The sequence below is a fragment of the Thermobia domestica genome, chromosome 12, assembly GCF_964235325.1.
Source record: "Thermobia domestica chromosome 12, izTheDome1.hap1.1, whole genome shotgun sequence".
NCBI lineage: Eukaryota > Metazoa > Arthropoda > Insecta > Zygentoma > Lepismatidae > Thermobia > Thermobia domestica.
Genome location: NC_137465.1, coordinates 61,467,538 through 61,486,013, shown reverse-complemented (window position 1 = coordinate 61,486,013; position 18,476 = coordinate 61,467,538). Strand labels below are relative to the sequence as shown.

The window sequence follows — 18,476 nt, the reverse complement described above, 5'->3', positions numbered from 1 at the left end:
GTGTACAAACACTCGTCTAATATTTAATTGAATTAATCAAGGATCACGTAATTAAAAAAAAAATAATATTAGACGAGTGTTTGTAAATGAGGCTTTGCATTTTTTAAGCCATAGAGGAAGAATAACTTTTGAATTTCCGTCGTTGAGCTGAAAAGTAAAAAAATAAATTAGTAATTAATTAGCATATTTTTTTTTAAATTTTCAGTTACAAAATGCATAATATTACTACCTTCTTACTTGCAAATATAGATAATAAAAAATATATTTTAATTACGGAAAAAGAAAAATCAAAATGGCATGGCGAAGAATCAAAATAAGAGAAAAATCTCCTTAACTTTTATTAATGAATAAAGTAGAGATAATATGGGAAAAGAAAGTACTGAGGTCATGGATCGTCTCATCAGGACTAACTATAACGAACTATTCAAAAGTTACATATAAAGCTGTACGGCCAGGACTCTGCCTTTCTACATCTTTACACCTACGCCTCTCGCGCGACAGTTTTATTTTTATTTTCAGCCTTAGTTGCCTAAAAATAAAACTAAATTCAAATTTAGTCATTCAAGTTTAAACTCAACCAGTCAAAATTCAATAAAGTTTTTTCATAACACCACAAAATTCTAGTAATTTGTAATGATAGTTTAATACTATGATGTTATAGCTGGTAGGCAGATATTATAGTGGTACCGTTTAGTATCTTACATAATTTGTTACAAAATAGTGTTTAATATTCTTTTATTCAGATATATAAATGTACAATTATTATGCTGCTGCCCGTGTTATGTAAAAATATGCATTATTGATGTTACATGAACTTTTTGGAAACTAGAATCAGTATTTCATATTTCAGGTTCAAATCACACAAAGCTAAAATTAATAATGCATCGCTTGTATTGTATTTAGTATACTGCATGCTGTAAACAGCAAAAAATTTCTTAGAACAAGGGATTACTGTTTAATGTTTTTTGTAACTTCTATAATCATGATGCTACTGCTGTTTTTTTTAAATGAAAGCTTTACCAAGCATTATTTGCATAACTTGTCAAAATGTACAACGAGAGTAAATCGAATAGAGGTGAAAACTTTACATAATATCTTATAATTATTCACATGTACGCGCTACTCTTTTCTTGTCCTGCGACACTTATTTGAATAACTAACTAAATAAAGGTGTCTATCAGTTAAATACTAAGCATTGGAACCTACGTATGAAGATTAGTTCTAACTCTACTAATCAAAATTTTATGCAAGGTGACAAATGAATTGTGTGAGTGAAAAACATTTAAAATTGGTTTGTTGAGAAATTGTATTAATCACCAATATATTATCAATGTTGTGAAATTCTGATGTAAAAGCATGTTACTTTCTTTAAACAATTGCATTGATACAAGCCAACAGAATATGTACATTTTCATACAAAGCTGCAATATGAAGGGTAGTTATGCATTCAGATGAAAGGGTCTGCACCAATGACTAACTAACAACAAGAAAGGTAAATGTTCAATTAGAATACCCGAAATTGTGAGTAGCGATGGTAAAAGTTAAAAATGAAAGAAATCATTTCGTAAATGTTAATATTCACATTAAAAGTATTAGCCTAATGTTCATATTTCGCTCTTACGAAATAATGAATTTGTATCAAAAACTATTCGTACTTCGCGTAAATTGATTTTTTACAAAAATTGATGTCTTATTTTCCTTGAGTAGAAAAGTTGGCGAAAACTTTCTTTCTCCTGATTTCTCAAATAAATCAGATAAAAAAGATCAATGAGATAAAAGAAGTTTGTTGAGCTAAAAGTCCCTAAAGTCCCATTTTATGCGATGCAATTTTCTATGCAATCTTGCATGCTAAGAGTCATCCGTTCAAATTATTTCGTGTAATAATAATTAACATTCAACTTTCCATAGTAAATTGCACGTATTTCACCTTGTTCGGAGATAGAACATGTGCAATCTACCATGGAAAGTTGAATTCTAATTTTTATTACAGGAAATAATTTGAATGCATGTCACCTAATTTTGCATACATAATTGCCTTGTCTAATATCGTCTAAAGTCTACTTTCCCATAATTTTTAAAAAAAAATCATCTGGGCATTTATATGAAAATTGACATTTAATACATGCTCTTATAACATTTCATCCATATCATTGTTCTCTAACAGTATTATTTTGTAGCACAGAAATTTTGCTTTTTCTTTCAATAGTAATTTACATTTACATTTTTGTTGCATTATTTGATGACGTCTCAGGTAGCATCAGTTATACCATTTCAGGGTTTCAGTTGTCAAAATTTTCACAATTATGTATTACTCATGCGTACCCCCTGTACTTTAGATTAAAAGTTCATTAATATAATTCCAAATGACATGACTACAAATGTTTCGTGTGCTCTTGTATTGTTTGCTTAATAGTAAAACAAATATTTTGGAATTAAAATGCCAAACATGTAAATTGTTTCTTTGTTGGTACTTCAAAATACAAAATGGCAATGGTTGAAAAAATGTAAAAGATAAAGATAAAATGCTGTACTTTATTCCAATAATTGGAGATACGAGAATGCATAACTGTTTAAGACATGTTGCTACTATATTCCATAGATACCAAAGTGAAAACGAGAAAGTATTTGCGAGTAAATTTGTGGGATTAAAGCCTTGTAACAATGTTTGAGAACCATTGCCTCAGGACTGTTTCGAACTTTTATATACAAACTTCGAACTAATATTAACATTACGATTCCAGAATCAACAGTGAGCTTCAAAATTTCAGTCTTGAAAACAGTTCCGAAATTCATACTTTAGAGCATTCCACAATTCCAAACTTTTGGAATTTTACGGAATTTGCGGAACATTCCGGAATTTCGAAACGTTCCGGAATTTCGGAACATTCCGGAATTTCGAAACGTTCCGGAATTTCGAAACATTCCGGAATTTCGAAACATTCCGGAATTTCGGAACATTCCGGAATTTCGAAACATTCCGGAATTTCGGAACATTCCGGAATTTCGAAACGTTCCGGAATTCCGAAATTCCGGAATTCCGGAACATTCCGGAATTAGATGAATTGCGAATTCCGGAATACGAAATCGAGTTCCGAACACCCCTAGCGCACAGCCGAGAGAAAAAAAAATATAAATATCTAGAAATAAAAATAAATAGCCATAACTTATTTTTTTGAATTGATTTTAAAAAATCAGGCTAAAAAGCATTCTGATGTTGAAGTTCATTGGAACAAATAATTGTTGGTAAAGTTAAACTATTTTTCAACATTTTTATACTAGTACAATTTACTATTTGTACATACAAAATATCTAGTTTTACTTTAAAACAGTTTTTGTGTCACGTTATCAAAATACTTCATGTAAGCTGTGTTTCTCAGATTAAAACTGTTTCATAATGTATTACAGATTTTTTTTATTTATTTGCCCAAATTCCTAAATTGAACAAAACCACAGTTATTCACCAATCTTCTGTTAACACATTAACGGTATTTTGTTAAGCTCAGAACCTAGTAAATTCCTCATTAAACTTGCAATGATAAAATTGCATCGTGGAGTGGTGTTTAAGCAATTAACATATAGGCCTGATATAATTTTTTAATAAAGGCTTTTAGGAAAGTAACTTTAACAAGACTAGGGGGCGGAAAAAATTATTGGGCCTAGGGGCGCCAAAATGCTAAATCCGGCCCTGAAACTTTGTACGCATTCATTTAACAGTGTTAGTGGTTTATAAGTTGTGACTGTAAACTGTCCGTTTGCCCCACTATTTTTGTCCTTCTGCCCCACCCTATGGGGCATATGGACATCTTGCACCTGTGTATACTAATTGTTCAATATATCCTTGACTAATTGACGAACTGACTTCTTTGTTATACCTTTACTTTGCAGAAAGCTTACTGGTTTGTAAGAAATATCTTGAGTTCTCTTCGGTCATTCGTATTCATACAAGCAACAGAAAACTGCTTAGCATGTCCGTTTGACCCGTCTTTACCATATGGTTATAGTATTTACTGTCTTTCATTTTCTAAGAGTAATAACATACACTTAATAGCATTACTAGAATTAAAAGTATAAGTTGTTTATTAATCCCCAGTTTCAATATAACTTCCACAAAACAAGCCTCATTATTCATTACTATGATTAATGTTATCCTTTCAACTTATTTGTTTTGCGAATTTGTTATTAAATAATCTGATCACACAACTTTGCAGAGAGAATTTTTAAGATGTTCATGAGCAAGAAATCAAATCTCTTCGTACGCTTTCGATGTTTAAGAGTACAAAGGGCTAATACCTACTTGCGTTGCTCTTGTCAATTTTCTTAATAAAATATTAAATACGAGATACGATATTTTAACCTCTTACCGCATGCCGTGCCATATATGGCACATACCCGTTGTTCACTTTAGCTTTTCTGTGATTTATCAAAGGTAACAAATGACTGTTTTGTTTGCTGTGTGAGATATTGACGTGGATGAATAAGAGATTTTGGTGTCATCTGGCATGTTCTTTGTAAGTTGTAATTGTGTCATATATTGCACATACTTATTTCTCGTCGGAATTAAGTGAAAAATCTAAAATTCAAGTTTTAATTCATTTTTCAAGTTCCCAATGGTGATTTGCAGTACTGATTATTATTATTATTATTATTATTTTTTTGCTAAAAAAAATCATCCAGAAAGGGGTTAACTGAAAAAGATAGTATCCTATTAGTTATATAACCTTTCGTCAAAGTGTTAGAAACAACCAGGAAAACTAACAGTTATAAACAAATGTTCAGATCATATCTTGCCCCCCCCCCCCCCACTTTTGACGTCCAACCGCTGCCACTGGGAACACTTATACAGAGAGTATTATAAAACATGCGTTTTCAGTTGTACATTTCCTGTACGTTAAGTCCAAAAACTACAGGATTTACAAATGTAACATACGATTTTACGTACGCCGCATACAATTTTTTTTCCTCAGTGTGCATGCTATTTCTGCAAATAATGTGATAAAACTGCAATATTATTTGTTTTATACAACATTATATTCCTTGTATTTACCTAGGTACAAAGTTACTTGACAATGCAAAAATTCCCATTCTATTGAGAATGAGGAAGCAAGTTATTGTTTCTGTATGGTTGTCCCTAGGTAAAATAATTTAAGTCCCTTGGTACAGGTACATGCCCCCCTTCCCGTACCAAGAGACGACATGACTTGCTCGGCTAAAATTACTCTGGTTCTTGTTATTGCTGCGATACTCATGTAACTTCTACAGTATGAAACTAAAATATTAGGTTATCATTAACATTTTCTTTCTTTAGCATAACATAAATAGCCACTTTTCAAAAGCAAAATATAAAAAGTGTTTCTGGGGTGCACGACTTCCGCTACTTGAAAATTATTTGTCGTTTACTCGGGTGCAGAATAACGTCGTGTCTGTGTCTTGCAATATTATACCCCTCCCAACCTTCGACACCCTGCACAAAAATTTCTCGGTGCGTGCCTGGTTACTGTTTATACATACTTTAAGAATGTAACCACAAACTTCAGTTCATATAATAATAATAATAATAATAATAATAATAATAATAATAATAATAATAATAATAATAATAATAATAATAATAATAATAATAATAATAATAATAATAATAATAATAATAGTAGTAGTAGTAATAATAATAATAATAATAATAATAAGGAAAAGCAACAAACGATATTGAATAGTGACTTTTGAATGGGTATTGTATGCATGTATGTAGAAGGCAACAATCACTTGAGTTTATCAGTTCAAGAATTCGATTTCTTTCTTTCCTTTCTGGTGTTTTTTAGTGTACCTTAATAATATGCTCTGAGAATCTTAACTATTCAAACATTACTATGCTATAAATAAAATAATAACAAAACTGGTTTATCATACATATATAAACAAGAAAAACTTACTACGTCAATAATGTTAATTACTTGAAACAATACAAAGTAATTTACATTAATGAAGTTATCAAATAATAATAATAATAAATAAATAAATAAAAAAACATACCGCAAGTTGAGAGATCGCTATACTGCCCACTATCACATTAGTCCAGGGATTTTATTACACCCAAGCGCCAGACCATATTTAAAAAAAAATCGATGGGCGGAAGAGTATAGACATTATTAAATATATCGAACGCATCACTAAAATTGTTATGCATAAATTGAGGTAAACTAATAACATTATTTTCATCCAGTAGGAAAATTCTGGGGAGAGCCAGCTTGGCTTCTAGGGGGGGCCGGAACCCCCTGGCCTCCCACTAGTTCCGCCTATGACAAAAGCAAATATTGTGCTAACGATCGCTGTATCAAATGTAACAATTATCCAACACAGCGGTTCCATGAGGACTGTACAAATCACAAAGGTGTTAGACTTTTATCTGTATAATGATGAGTAATTTCTGTAAGTGGTGAATGATTAGTGATAGGAATTCGGCACACCTCAAGTTTCACCTCCCATTTATTTTTTATTTTAGTTTTATTATCAACATTTACATTCTATATTACTTCAGAATTAGTTAATTCATTTTTCATTAAAATTATTATTAGCGAACGATGAATATATAATAAGAGTTTTGTTTTGAGTTATAAGATTAGAAGAATAATCTGAATATACCCTATGAGTAGACTAATTCTTTTTCAGGTTTATATTTTCAAAATTACAATTGCAGTATTGACCTAGTTGTTTTATCTGCATCTTTGGATCCTTCAGAGTAACATTTGTGTTTATCACTAATATAGATTTAAAATGTTTGAAATAGTTTTATTTGTACTTTTAGATTAGATAATTACATATTATTTATCAACTTAACCCAGTATTAGAGAATTACATATTGTATCAACTTGCCCCAGTATTAATATCATCTTGCCCCGATACGTGGGGTAAGATGATATTTTTAACCTAATCATTAAAAAGAAATATTCCTCGGCAATCACTGAGCGAATATCAATATCACTTTGTTCGTTTTTACTAGAAATCCCGAAAAACTGCAACTTGCAATGAATAGTACTTTCACCACATGATAGAAAACAACTGTATCATCTTCCCCCCATATATATATATATATATATATATATATATATATATATATATATATATATATATATATATGTAGGGTGGCCCATTTTAATCTTTCCACGGAAATATCTCGAAAACGGTTGAACATAAATGAACTGAACAAAACCTCAAATAGGAAATACCATGGGGCTAAAAGGAATTATGATATCGCGGTGCCCTCCAGGGCCGCTCTTTAATGGGGCCCGGAGCACAACTTTAAAATTTTAAATGGAAACATGGTGCGAGTGACCCCTTGTTCGATAGATATTCATACACTAAAAAGCGAAGTGGCAAAATATTTTTCATATCCGTCACCGTGTTCAAAATGGCCGCCAAGATATGTTACCTGTATCAGATAAACGTCCAGTACCACTCATATGAAAACGGTTCCAGGGCCGGCCTTAAGCCGATTGGACCGATAGCTCCCAATTGGGCCCCGTGCCTAAGGGGGCCCCGCGCTTGCCGTCTACTCTACTCTCCAGTGCCGTTTTAACAGCATATTAGGCCCTAGAGCAAACAAGAGTGTTGTTCTTGTGATTAAATTTTGCTCCTAATACATGTAATCCGATTTAAGCAATGTTCCGGAACTTTTCGGAAACCCGCTCTAGTACCATTGGATGTGCCTTGATATTGTCTCTTGGAAACTTCCTAAGAACTGCGTTTCTCTCTCTTAAAATTCTTTTAAAATCCAAAAAGATATTTCTGGCCATATACTCTAATGTTAAATTTAATATGCAAATAATTTTCGAAAGGGTTGACTCAGCTTGATAATTTAGGTATCTTTTTTTTTTTTCAGTACGGAAAGCTACATTGATCAGTCGATGTCAATGTTCTGTACAGCTGGGGGGGGGGGGGAATGGTGCAATGGAAAATGGAAATAGCTCTTTGAGTGTTCTCCCATCGGGAATCGGGCTCGCGACTATATATACCACAGGCGCACCCACTATATAAACTAGCAGGGAGAGCGCAATATACAGGGTGGTCGAAAAGTAGGTATACAGATCAGTATCGATAGAATATGATATTTTAATTTATTAAGATAATGCATTTATTTGCTTCGGTTTGTTCGAAGCTTCAGGTATAACTGAAAAGAAATTAAGAATAAATAATGAAGAAACTAAGTCAATACCTGTATGGATAGTAAGTAAATTATAAAAAATGCCATGAGCCGATCAGTACGGGAGTGTATACCTACTTTTGGGCCACCCTGTATATACAGTATGTTTCAAAAGAATACCGACAACATTTGGAAGGTGATTCCTGACACCAAGATAAGACAAAAAGTATAGACCAACTATGCACAAATGATTCCTTTCGGAGTTATAAGTTTCCGAAAACATTCAAAAAGAAAAGAAATTTAGAGGTCCATAGCTCCAAAACTATGGGACCTACCGTAGTCGGGTCAGGACTTTATTTAGAAACTGATATGTGCCCTATCCAAATATCCAAGTTTCAGAATCCTGTGGTACTTCCGCAACAATTTTTATAGAGGTAGTTAGTGAGTACTTCAAATTGTATGCCCGTAGCCGAACTTCCTCTATAAAAATTGTTGCGTGAGTGCCTTAGGATTCTGGAATATGTATTTTTGGATAGCGCACATATTGGTTCCTAGGTGAAGTCTTGACCTGACTATGGTAGGTCCCATAGTTTTGGAGCTATTGACGTTTAAAGTTCATTGTTTCATGTTTTCGGCAGCCGATAACTCCGAAAGGAAGCATCTGTACACCCAGGTTGGTCTAAACTTTTTGTCTCTTGGTGTCAGGAATCACCTCTCAGTGTTGTTTTGAAACACCCTATATACACTGGTTCTACAGACCTCCAGAATCTGGTGCAAGTTAATTCAACCCTGGGGACCCGCAAAATGTTCCCAATCGGGCCCCGCGCCACCTAAGGCCGGCCCTGGGTTGAACATAAATGAACCAAACAAAAACTCAAATAGGAAAGCTATAGGGCAAATCGAATGATGTTGTCACGGTGTCCCTCAGGGCCGTTTTTCGTGGGGGCTAGGCCCAATTTAGAAATTTTAAACGAAAATATGGGTCAAGTGATACCTCGTTCGATAGATTTTCATATACTAAACGCATTGTGGCAAAAGATTGTTCATATGGGTCACTGTTTTCAAAATGGTGGGGATATCTCCCCTCCAATCTTGGACCTGGGGGACTGTCCCCCAATAATCTGACTTGAAAAGTGCTTTTTGGGATAAGTGTGATGATTTGTGTCCGACTGCCACAAAGGAATGTGAGATGAAATTGAGTTCTCTTGGCTTTTCCATTTCTTTTAAAAAGAATCGTATTCTGTAGTATTTCAAACTGAACTTCGTGCTGTAGTGCGTTTAGTAGTCTCATCAATATGTATTAATTCCATTTCCGCTACTTGGGCACAAATTGCAATAAATGCCAGAGGAGGATATGCCCCTCTTCTCATGCTGGAAACTTGTCTCAGCTGTAGGTACGAGCACAAATTCCGGGGAAATGGGGTGGCATGTCCCCCCCAACATTGGAACTGGAGGCTCTCCAATAATCCGATTTGAAAAGTGCTTTTTGCAGATGTGTGATGATTTGTGTCCGACTGCCACAAAGGAAAGTGAGATGAAATTGGTTTCTCTTTTTTTTTTTTTTTTTTCATTTTTAATGAAAATGAAGGTGTGCGACTGTGTATGACGCAACCTGATGTGAAATCTTATCTCCATCTCTCCCTTAGGCCCTAGAACACGAAGAGTATATAGACTATCCAATATCAGTAGAACCCATCTCTTCAGTAAATGTGCATTTCATCTATTTGTAGTATCAACCTAGGCATCTACTCATGCTCCGTAAGCTAACTCTATGGCCTATGGAACCCGAAGGTTCAATGCCGCGTTCACAAAAGCTCTCCGTTGACTTCTATCCTTAGCCAACTGGATCCAGTTTCTACTTTGCATTCCTATTTTTGCGAGATCTATCTTAATATTGTCTTCCCCTCTGCGCCTACGTCTTCCTAATGGTCGTTTTCCGATTGGTCTTACCGGTAACACTTTGAAAGCATTCATACTTTCTTCCATCCTGGCTATATGTCCTGCCCACCTAAGCCTCCTAGACTTGATGACTCTAACAATGTTTGGTAAGCCGTATAATTTATGTAGTTCCTCGTTATGAAGTTTTCGCCATTCCCCTTTCCCGTTCCTCTTGGATCCGAATATTCGTCTGAGGATTTTGTTCTCAAATACTTTCAGTCTATGTTCTTCCATCAGAGTAAGCGACCATGTTTCGAAACCATACAGAACAACAGGCATGATTATCGTTTTATATATTTTAAGCTTCAAATTCCTCGACAGAATTCGCGACGACAAGAGATTTTGAACTGAATAACACGAATTCCCTGTTTTTAGTCGATATTTAATTTCTTTGTAAATATGATTTTCGTTTGTTAATATTGATTCTAGATTTTTGAAGTATCCACTTTATCAAAAATATTATTTAATATTTTAACGCATTCATAATTTGCCGTGTTACGGTCCCGACGCACTTCCATGTATTTAGTTTTCTCTGCATTTCTTTCTATTATTCTCATATCATCCCCTATTAAATTTACATCATCAGCGTACGCATAACCTGGTGAACTCCGTTCAATTCTAGGCCCTGATTGCTATCTTTGATTTTTCTTATAGCGTATTCCAGGGCAAAGTTGAATAATAATGGCGACAACGCACCTCCTTGTTTCAGGCCATTCTCGACGTGAAAGCTCGTGGCCAAACATTTTCCTAACCGCACTTTACTTTGGGATTCATTTAAACATGCCAATTAATGCCAAATTAATCTCCAATAATTTCATCTGCGTATCTTGCTAAAAGAATGTTTGAAAGGATTTTATAGGATGTTGACAGAAGATAGATGCCTTGGTAATTATTATAATCAGTTGTGTCGCCTTTCTTGTGGATTGGAACAATGATTGATTCTTTCCACTCTTGTGGCAATTCTTCCTTGTTGTAGATAAGGAGGATGAGTTTGTGTATCCACAATTTTTCGTCTCCAGGTAAAATTAACTCAGCCGGAATTTCGTTTACACCCGGAGATTTGTCTTTCTTTAATTTCTTTATAGCGATTTCTACTTCTATTTGGTTGGGTTCTGCAATATACGGTTCTGCGGTACGTACCTCCCATTCTTCCCGCACATTAATTTTTGGCTGCGTGTTAATCAAATCGTCAAAGAAATCTTTCCATCTTTTTAAAATGCTATCTGTATCAGTGATAACTGTTAAATGAGCTTTCTTTAATATAAGCACGAGGTTGATAGCCTTTCTTAAATTCGTTGATCCCTCTATACATGTTCCGAATATTTATATTTTTACTATTATCTTCAAGTTCCTTAATTTTAGCTTTCAAAAAATTGGGTTTCTTTGTTCTAAAAGTTTTGGAAGTTTCCTGCCCGATGTCTATGAAATTTTGTGTAGTTATGTCATTCGGATTTTGTAGCAAACGTAATTTTGCCTGTTTTCTCTTCTCTGCTAGTTCGAACCATGGTTTGTTTCTACGAATTTCCACGTGTCCCAATTTTTCCTTTGAGAGAGGATGCTTCGTAAGCAAAGAAAAGAATTCAATTGCTGGAATCTTTTTCTCCATAATCTTAGTTACATCTGTTAACTAAAAAGTATATGACATGCGTCAGTTTTCTGTAACGATTCCTGCAATGTTATTGAGATTGTCATCATTTTGCTCAAATACGAGTATTGTTGCGTCATACATAATCGATATTCTTTCTTCATAGTTTTCGGGAATTCATTATTTATATTATTATATTATTATAAAACAATTTTAACGTTGATCTTTGTGGATGCCTAATTAGAAACATACCAATTATAAATATGCATGTATTCAGATTTCAGAATGTGTTCACGGCAGTGATATGTAATACTGATATGTACTACTACTTCATCTACATCGCCTAATATATAATATACTCTACAACAGTTGATCAGATTCATCTACCGTAATATGAGTTTCATCTCCCTTCTCTAGAATAAGCCTCCAACCTGCCCATCATCCAATGTTGAAGACAGCGAATGGCGTATTTAGGATTTTGTTTCGAGGGACTATGTCCAACACAAGGAAGGAAGTGGGTAATTGCCCACCTGAGTTTGAGAATTAAATATATTTTAATTTATGCATAAATTGAAGTTATAATGGCAAGAATTGCAGACTGATAAATCCTATATGATATTATACAAAAATTTAGGAGTGAATCTAACCCTTTTATCTATTTACACAAGAAAAAGGAAGCATCCTCTTGGCTTTCCTAATTTCCCGGCCTAATTATTACCCTGTTTTTATTTTCTTTAATTCAAACATTTCCTTGATTTAAAAATAACTAACCGATATAATTTTTCCTTTGTTATAATAACTAAAATTCTATCATGTTGATATCCGCGCAAGTTGGTGTGGAACACCAGTTTCTCTTATCAACTCCTCTTAGTTTTGGTGTTACTGATGACGGCCGACTTCAATCACAACTGACAACGGTCGATAAAGTATAAGCGAAATGAAAGAAAGTAACATCAAGAAAAAGAAACAGAAAAGTAGAAAGTGCGAAAGAAAGAACAAAAATACGCAGTTCTTACATGGAATGAAATTTGACAAATACAGTTTATTTCTGAACAAAGAGCATAAGAAATTGGAAAGTCAATGACATTCTTAGAAATGGTAAAAAGGATTGTTGTTGTGCGTGGAATGCGAAAAACAAACAAATTTATCTCGGGGGGAGCATGAGCCCAGTCCGATAATCCCCTAAATACGCCACTGAAGACAATTCTGCTCCCCTGATCCTCCACAGCATTGTTTTTCAACTTCATAAATATTTTGAACATCGCTTATATATATATATATATATATATATATATATATATATATATATATATAATATGGGAACGGTCTTACTCGTAACCCCAATGTTGAAGACAGATTTGCGCCGATGCCTGTATCAGGTAAAACGTCCAGTACCACTAATATGATAAATGTGAGGCACTTCACAAATTCAACCATTAAAAAGTTGTACAGGGTCCCGTATGTATATGTGATCTTTTACGTGATTTATTGTTAACGATATGTTTTCTGAACGTACATAGATACAGACACACAGACGTAAATAGGATACGGTAGATCTTCATCAAAATCTGGTCGTATCTGGATTTATATTAGATTTTTTGTTCGTAACTCAATACTTCCTTGTTATAGTACAACATGGAAGTAATAACAATCACTCACAGAAATGTAAGATTATGACACCAATGTTGTAGAGAGTCTGTTTATACCTACAGTACTTTTCCAGTTAGAACTTGTTTTGATTTGCCAACATCAAAAACGTAAGCGTAACTGATTATACTCCGCAATGTCTATTCGCGAAGTGCCTAGAGGGATTTAACATGTATTATCTCGCAAATGGTACAAGCTACCGTAAAACTCACTACACCAATGAATTTCCGAGATAATTTTATATGAATTTGATGTACCACATGCACCTATTCCCATTTGAAAAACCGGGAAATCCAATATGGCGGATACAAGATGGCGGCCGGTCTGGACAACACGTGTCAGAGAAGCAGTACTTGATCCAATTTGTTTTGCATATGTCCACTTTCATGTTCAGTTACATCTAAAAAACTAAAAGCAATTTTGTGACCGAGCGTTATAGTAATGTATGATTGAATTTCGGGTATATGAAGGCTCATAAATATGCAAATTACCCATATGGGCTGCTAAAATTAGTACAATACGCATTGAGCCATGGAGAACTTTACATTTAAATTTAAATCAGTTTTGCATGAATCCCGAGGAGACACTTCGTAAATGTACACTCATGTCCAAAATTATTGTCGCTTGTCTATAAATATGTTGTTATAGGAATATAATTTCATAACGAATTCGCCCGGTATTTCTTACAATGTTAGTATGTGTATAATCGGCAAAGCCATGTATGTAGCAAATTTCAAGTCGAAAGAGCAGTAAATAAGAACAATAAAACGAAAATAAAATTTTCTTGTACGTTTAGCAACATTTTGGTTTTGGCAACATTCTAATTTTAGTATTTATATTTCTTTCCCTATGAAATTTACCACAAATATACATTTCCCGATTATACACATAGTATCAGTATTAAAAGTACCCTGCAAAATCATTATTACATCATATTCTTACAAGAAGACAGTTATAGATATGCGACAATCATTTTGGACATGAGTGTACCTTGTAAGGCGTCGCAGCACAGTATACGCTATCCATGACTCAATACTGCACACCAAAGTAACATATCCCCTCAAAATTGTTTATGTGGCAATATTAATATAAAGCTTAATGTAATCAACCTATATTATTATTATTATTATTATTATTATTATTATTATTATTATTATTATTATTATTATTATTATTATTATTATTATTATTATTATTATTAAAAACAGAAATCGAATCGTACATTTATTACAATTAATGAGCAAGAATTACAATTTGTGTGGTAAACAAGTACAATGGACTTACGCTCTCTGTATGAAGTAATTCTACCGCAAAAATACAAAAATGTTTTTCTATTAAAGTGAATAATTGTACTCATACTGTCAATATGACACATGTGCTTACTTAACTTCATACAGACAGCTGATCTGTGAAGGAATCGTTGATAATCAAAGTCTCGTTTCTTTATCATAGGATTTCATTTCTTTCCATCTTTGATATTTTAATTTCGGTTCTCAAGGCCCAGTTCACAGAAATACACAGTTGACAATGAAATTTCACCATCAACTTCTGAACTCAGGACTATTTTCAATGCCTCTTTACAAGCAGCCATTAACAACATTTAAACTATTGTGTGTGGTTTGTTGGACCCTCCTGTGTTTTTTATTTATTTATCTTTAACCGAAATACATATTGTAGCAGTCATGAACGGCACTTGATTCTCATTTTGTTCCAACAACCGACAAAAATCCTGTACAGAAAATAAGATACGGCAGAAAAATGAAAAGAAGTCTTCGAGTTTTACGTCCCACGATTATGCCTACTAGGCTAAAAGAGACGGTGACGATGAGAAATGAATGAAGTGGTGGAATGAAGTAAGTGGAAGGCAACGGGAGAACACCGAGGAAACTCACGCACACGGTGCTTGTCCACCACAAAGTTCACTTGGTGGGAGCCGGGATCGAACCCAGAACCTCATGTACCAGAGGTGAACGTTCTAGCACTGAGCCACCGCGGTCCCAAGGTACGGCAGAGAATGAAATAATGTGTAAGAATATGAAATAAAGTAAATGGTTCAAAATAGTTATAATAATGATGACTTGATATTTAATTTCTTAAAGTAGCTAAAAGTTCGCGTCACACCTTTCACCTTACAGGATGTACTAGCATGCCGCGGCACGCCGGTTGTGAAACGCTGCTCTATGATATTTTAGGCGTTCAAAACACATGGGGGTCAAATTTAATGACCAAAGTTGTGAAACAAGAAAAATAAATTTGTACGGTACGTTTAAATTCCTGGAAAATTTAATACTGCTTTTTACATTATAATTGTCATTTACAATGTCTGGACGTGGATCTTTAAGCTCTGAAAGGATCTTCAGATAGAAATATTAGTGGTGAAATATGTCCAGTGGACTTAATTCACTTGTGCACTGAACGCACCAATTGATGCATCTTCAGTATATCTCATCTCCTAGCTGTTACGATTTTCCAGTGTCGATAACGTGAAAAATGCATTGTACTGATGAAATATGTAAATCGAATTCCATGTTTCAACAGATTCATACTTCATGACTCCGACATACTGAAAAATCAATTTTTACATATTTGTTCGAATGTTCGTTAGTCAGTATTATGATGACTATAAGTCTCATGGTTCAACTTTCAACATGTTAAGACCAAACTTTAAAACTTTTATGAGATTCTCCAGGAAGATTTTTCAACTTTAACCCCTCACTCACGTAAAAATGAAGTTATACTAGTGGTCGAAAATATCTAATACCCTTACTTGAATTTCAGGGATTAACTAGCCTTTGGCTAGCTGGAGGCTCCGCCCCCAGACCCCGGAGTTTGCTCGGCCTACGGCCTCGCATTTTTTATCTATCGGCCTTTGCATCAACAGTGAATTTCGTGAACTTGTTCAAGATTTTGTATCCCAAAAAAACGTCCATTTAAATAGCAAGAGAATTTCTTCATCCCCCTTTAGACACCTAAATAATTAAAAATATTAACTTTCGGCAATTTTCCTTTTGGTTGGTCCTGGAAGGATATAATCATACCAAATTTCATGATTCTAATCCTGACGGAAGTGCCTAAACATTTTGGGGTGTAGAACGCGTCCCATATAAATAACATGGAAAAGATTTTTCAGTTCCCGTTAAAACAACTCTACGGTTGGAAATTTTTATTTCTGATGATTCACTTAGGTAATGCTAACGAAAGCGTACAAGCATACCGAATTTCAAGGTTTTATTCCAATTCTAAGTACCTAAAACATGAGATTATAGGTCCAGAAAAAGGTCCATTTAAGTAACATGGGGAAATTCTTCATCCCCTCTTTAGACTCTCTAAAAATTAAAAATATTCACTTTTGGCAATTTCCCTGCCGGTTAGTTCCGGAAAGCTACAATCATGTCAAATTTAATCATTGTAGCCCTACAGGAAGTGCTCAATAATTTATGTCAGCTCATGTAGTTATATATATATATATATATATATATATATATATATATATATATATATATTAAAAAATATTTTGGTTGAAAATTGGATGAAAATTTGACGTTATATGCAGGCAGATCCCTCCTGTAACATATTGGTCCAGTGATATTCTGCTACTTGGAAATAAATTAAACCACTCCGTGGTAATACATAAAATACCATTAAGAATTTCAAATAAAAGGGCGTCGGCGTGTTAGAATTAAAAAGTGGAAACAGCTTGCAGTCTGGAAATTATAGCAACCTAGTTTTTTTTTTTTTTTTTTCAAAATTAAATTAAATCTCCGAGAATGTGATCTAATCGGCTAGAGATATCACAAAATCCAAACTACAAAGCCTGATATACGCCTAATCTTTCAGGTTATTGGGTATATTAAAAAAATCGATCTAACAAAAATAACGTTTTGGACAGCTTTCACGCATATAATAAGATTAACCCATACATTGACAACTTTAAATTACATGTTAGTGTGATAAGTTTGAAAAGATAAAGTGAATTTACCCTAACATATAACGAAGCTGAGCTACAAAGGTGAAACAGAACTAGTTATTAATATAAGTAATTTCATTTATGATTCCAACTAAATTTGTCGAACTAAATTTCACCGAATTCAGTAGCTGTAAAGAAGCAGAACTTTTCCAACAAAACAATGGGTATATTATCTAAACTCACCTCGTACTTCTTAGAAACACACACACACCTAACTTTCCTTAATAATAGTGCAAATTCGTTATACATTTCAACACAAATTTCACTAGCAATCAAATTGGATACTGTTATAGTACGACCCTGAACTGCATTCAAGAAATAGTAATTACACAAATAAACACCCCAAAAGAATCATTTCATGACGATGGAAACATCGGGAAGAAATTGCACGCACATTTCTAGGAGATAGATAAACACGAAATGGCTGTTCTAGAGAGTTGAGATCTCAAATGACTGACTCGATAACATTCTTTCAGAAACTGATCTGCAAAAGGGAGAAATGAATATACGATTGCAACAGAATACTCACCGAAGTCAAATGTATTCTTGCTAAAAGATTCATCTTGTAGTCGCCAGACGTAAACTGATGATCTTTGGTCTATGGAGGTTTCGCATCAGCTACTCCAATGTAGATCGGTTTCCATGTTTTTATATATTTTCTTTTCCTTGTAGAGGTCACACCACTGGACGTGGGTGATGACGCATTTGTCCAACTAGAAAGAAGAATCTTTGTCTCTATTGACAAGGAGATATTAACGCATTGTTCAGGCTTTCTATGGCATAAAGGTAGAAAATGATGACACGTTAAGAACATAAAAAGGACTCGTTTCCTGTTATTATTATTATTAATATAAAAATGGATCTATAAGTAGTTTGTAACAAAATCTCTCAACTAATATAAGTAGTGGTTAACAGGATTAGAAATTATCCGAAGACATTTACACTATATTTGAGAAAGACATGTTTGTTGATACTGAAAGTGTATTCGACCTTACAGGATATACTAAAATAGATTCAAACTAAGAGCATTTGCTTTTCACAAGACATTGACAGTTCTTAATGGATTTATTCGGAATTTGTTTTGAAAAACAAAAAAGAGAGATAAGAAGGTATTCGACCTTTCCCTACGTAACACCTATTTTACAATCAAATATGGTATTATGTTATTTTAAATTATAATCCAGCAAGAGCTATTAATTTGAAAA

At 33.9% G+C, this 18,476-nt stretch overlaps 1 protein-coding gene across 1 annotated transcript in view; it reads right to left on the bottom strand.

Moving 5' to 3' along the window:
- LOC145665718 (uncharacterized) overlaps positions 1 to 17,899 on the bottom strand; it is a 48,883-nt gene extending 30,984 nt beyond the window's left edge. Inside the window, exon 1 of the mRNA XM_081732865.1 lies at positions 17,801 to 17,899. Coding sequence (XP_081588991.1) covers positions 17,801 to 17,833 — 33 coding nt within the window. The 5' untranslated portion in view covers positions 17,834 to 17,899. The remainder of the gene's footprint in view (positions 1 to 17,800) is intronic.
- Positions 17,900 to 18,476: the final 577 nt, after the last annotated feature.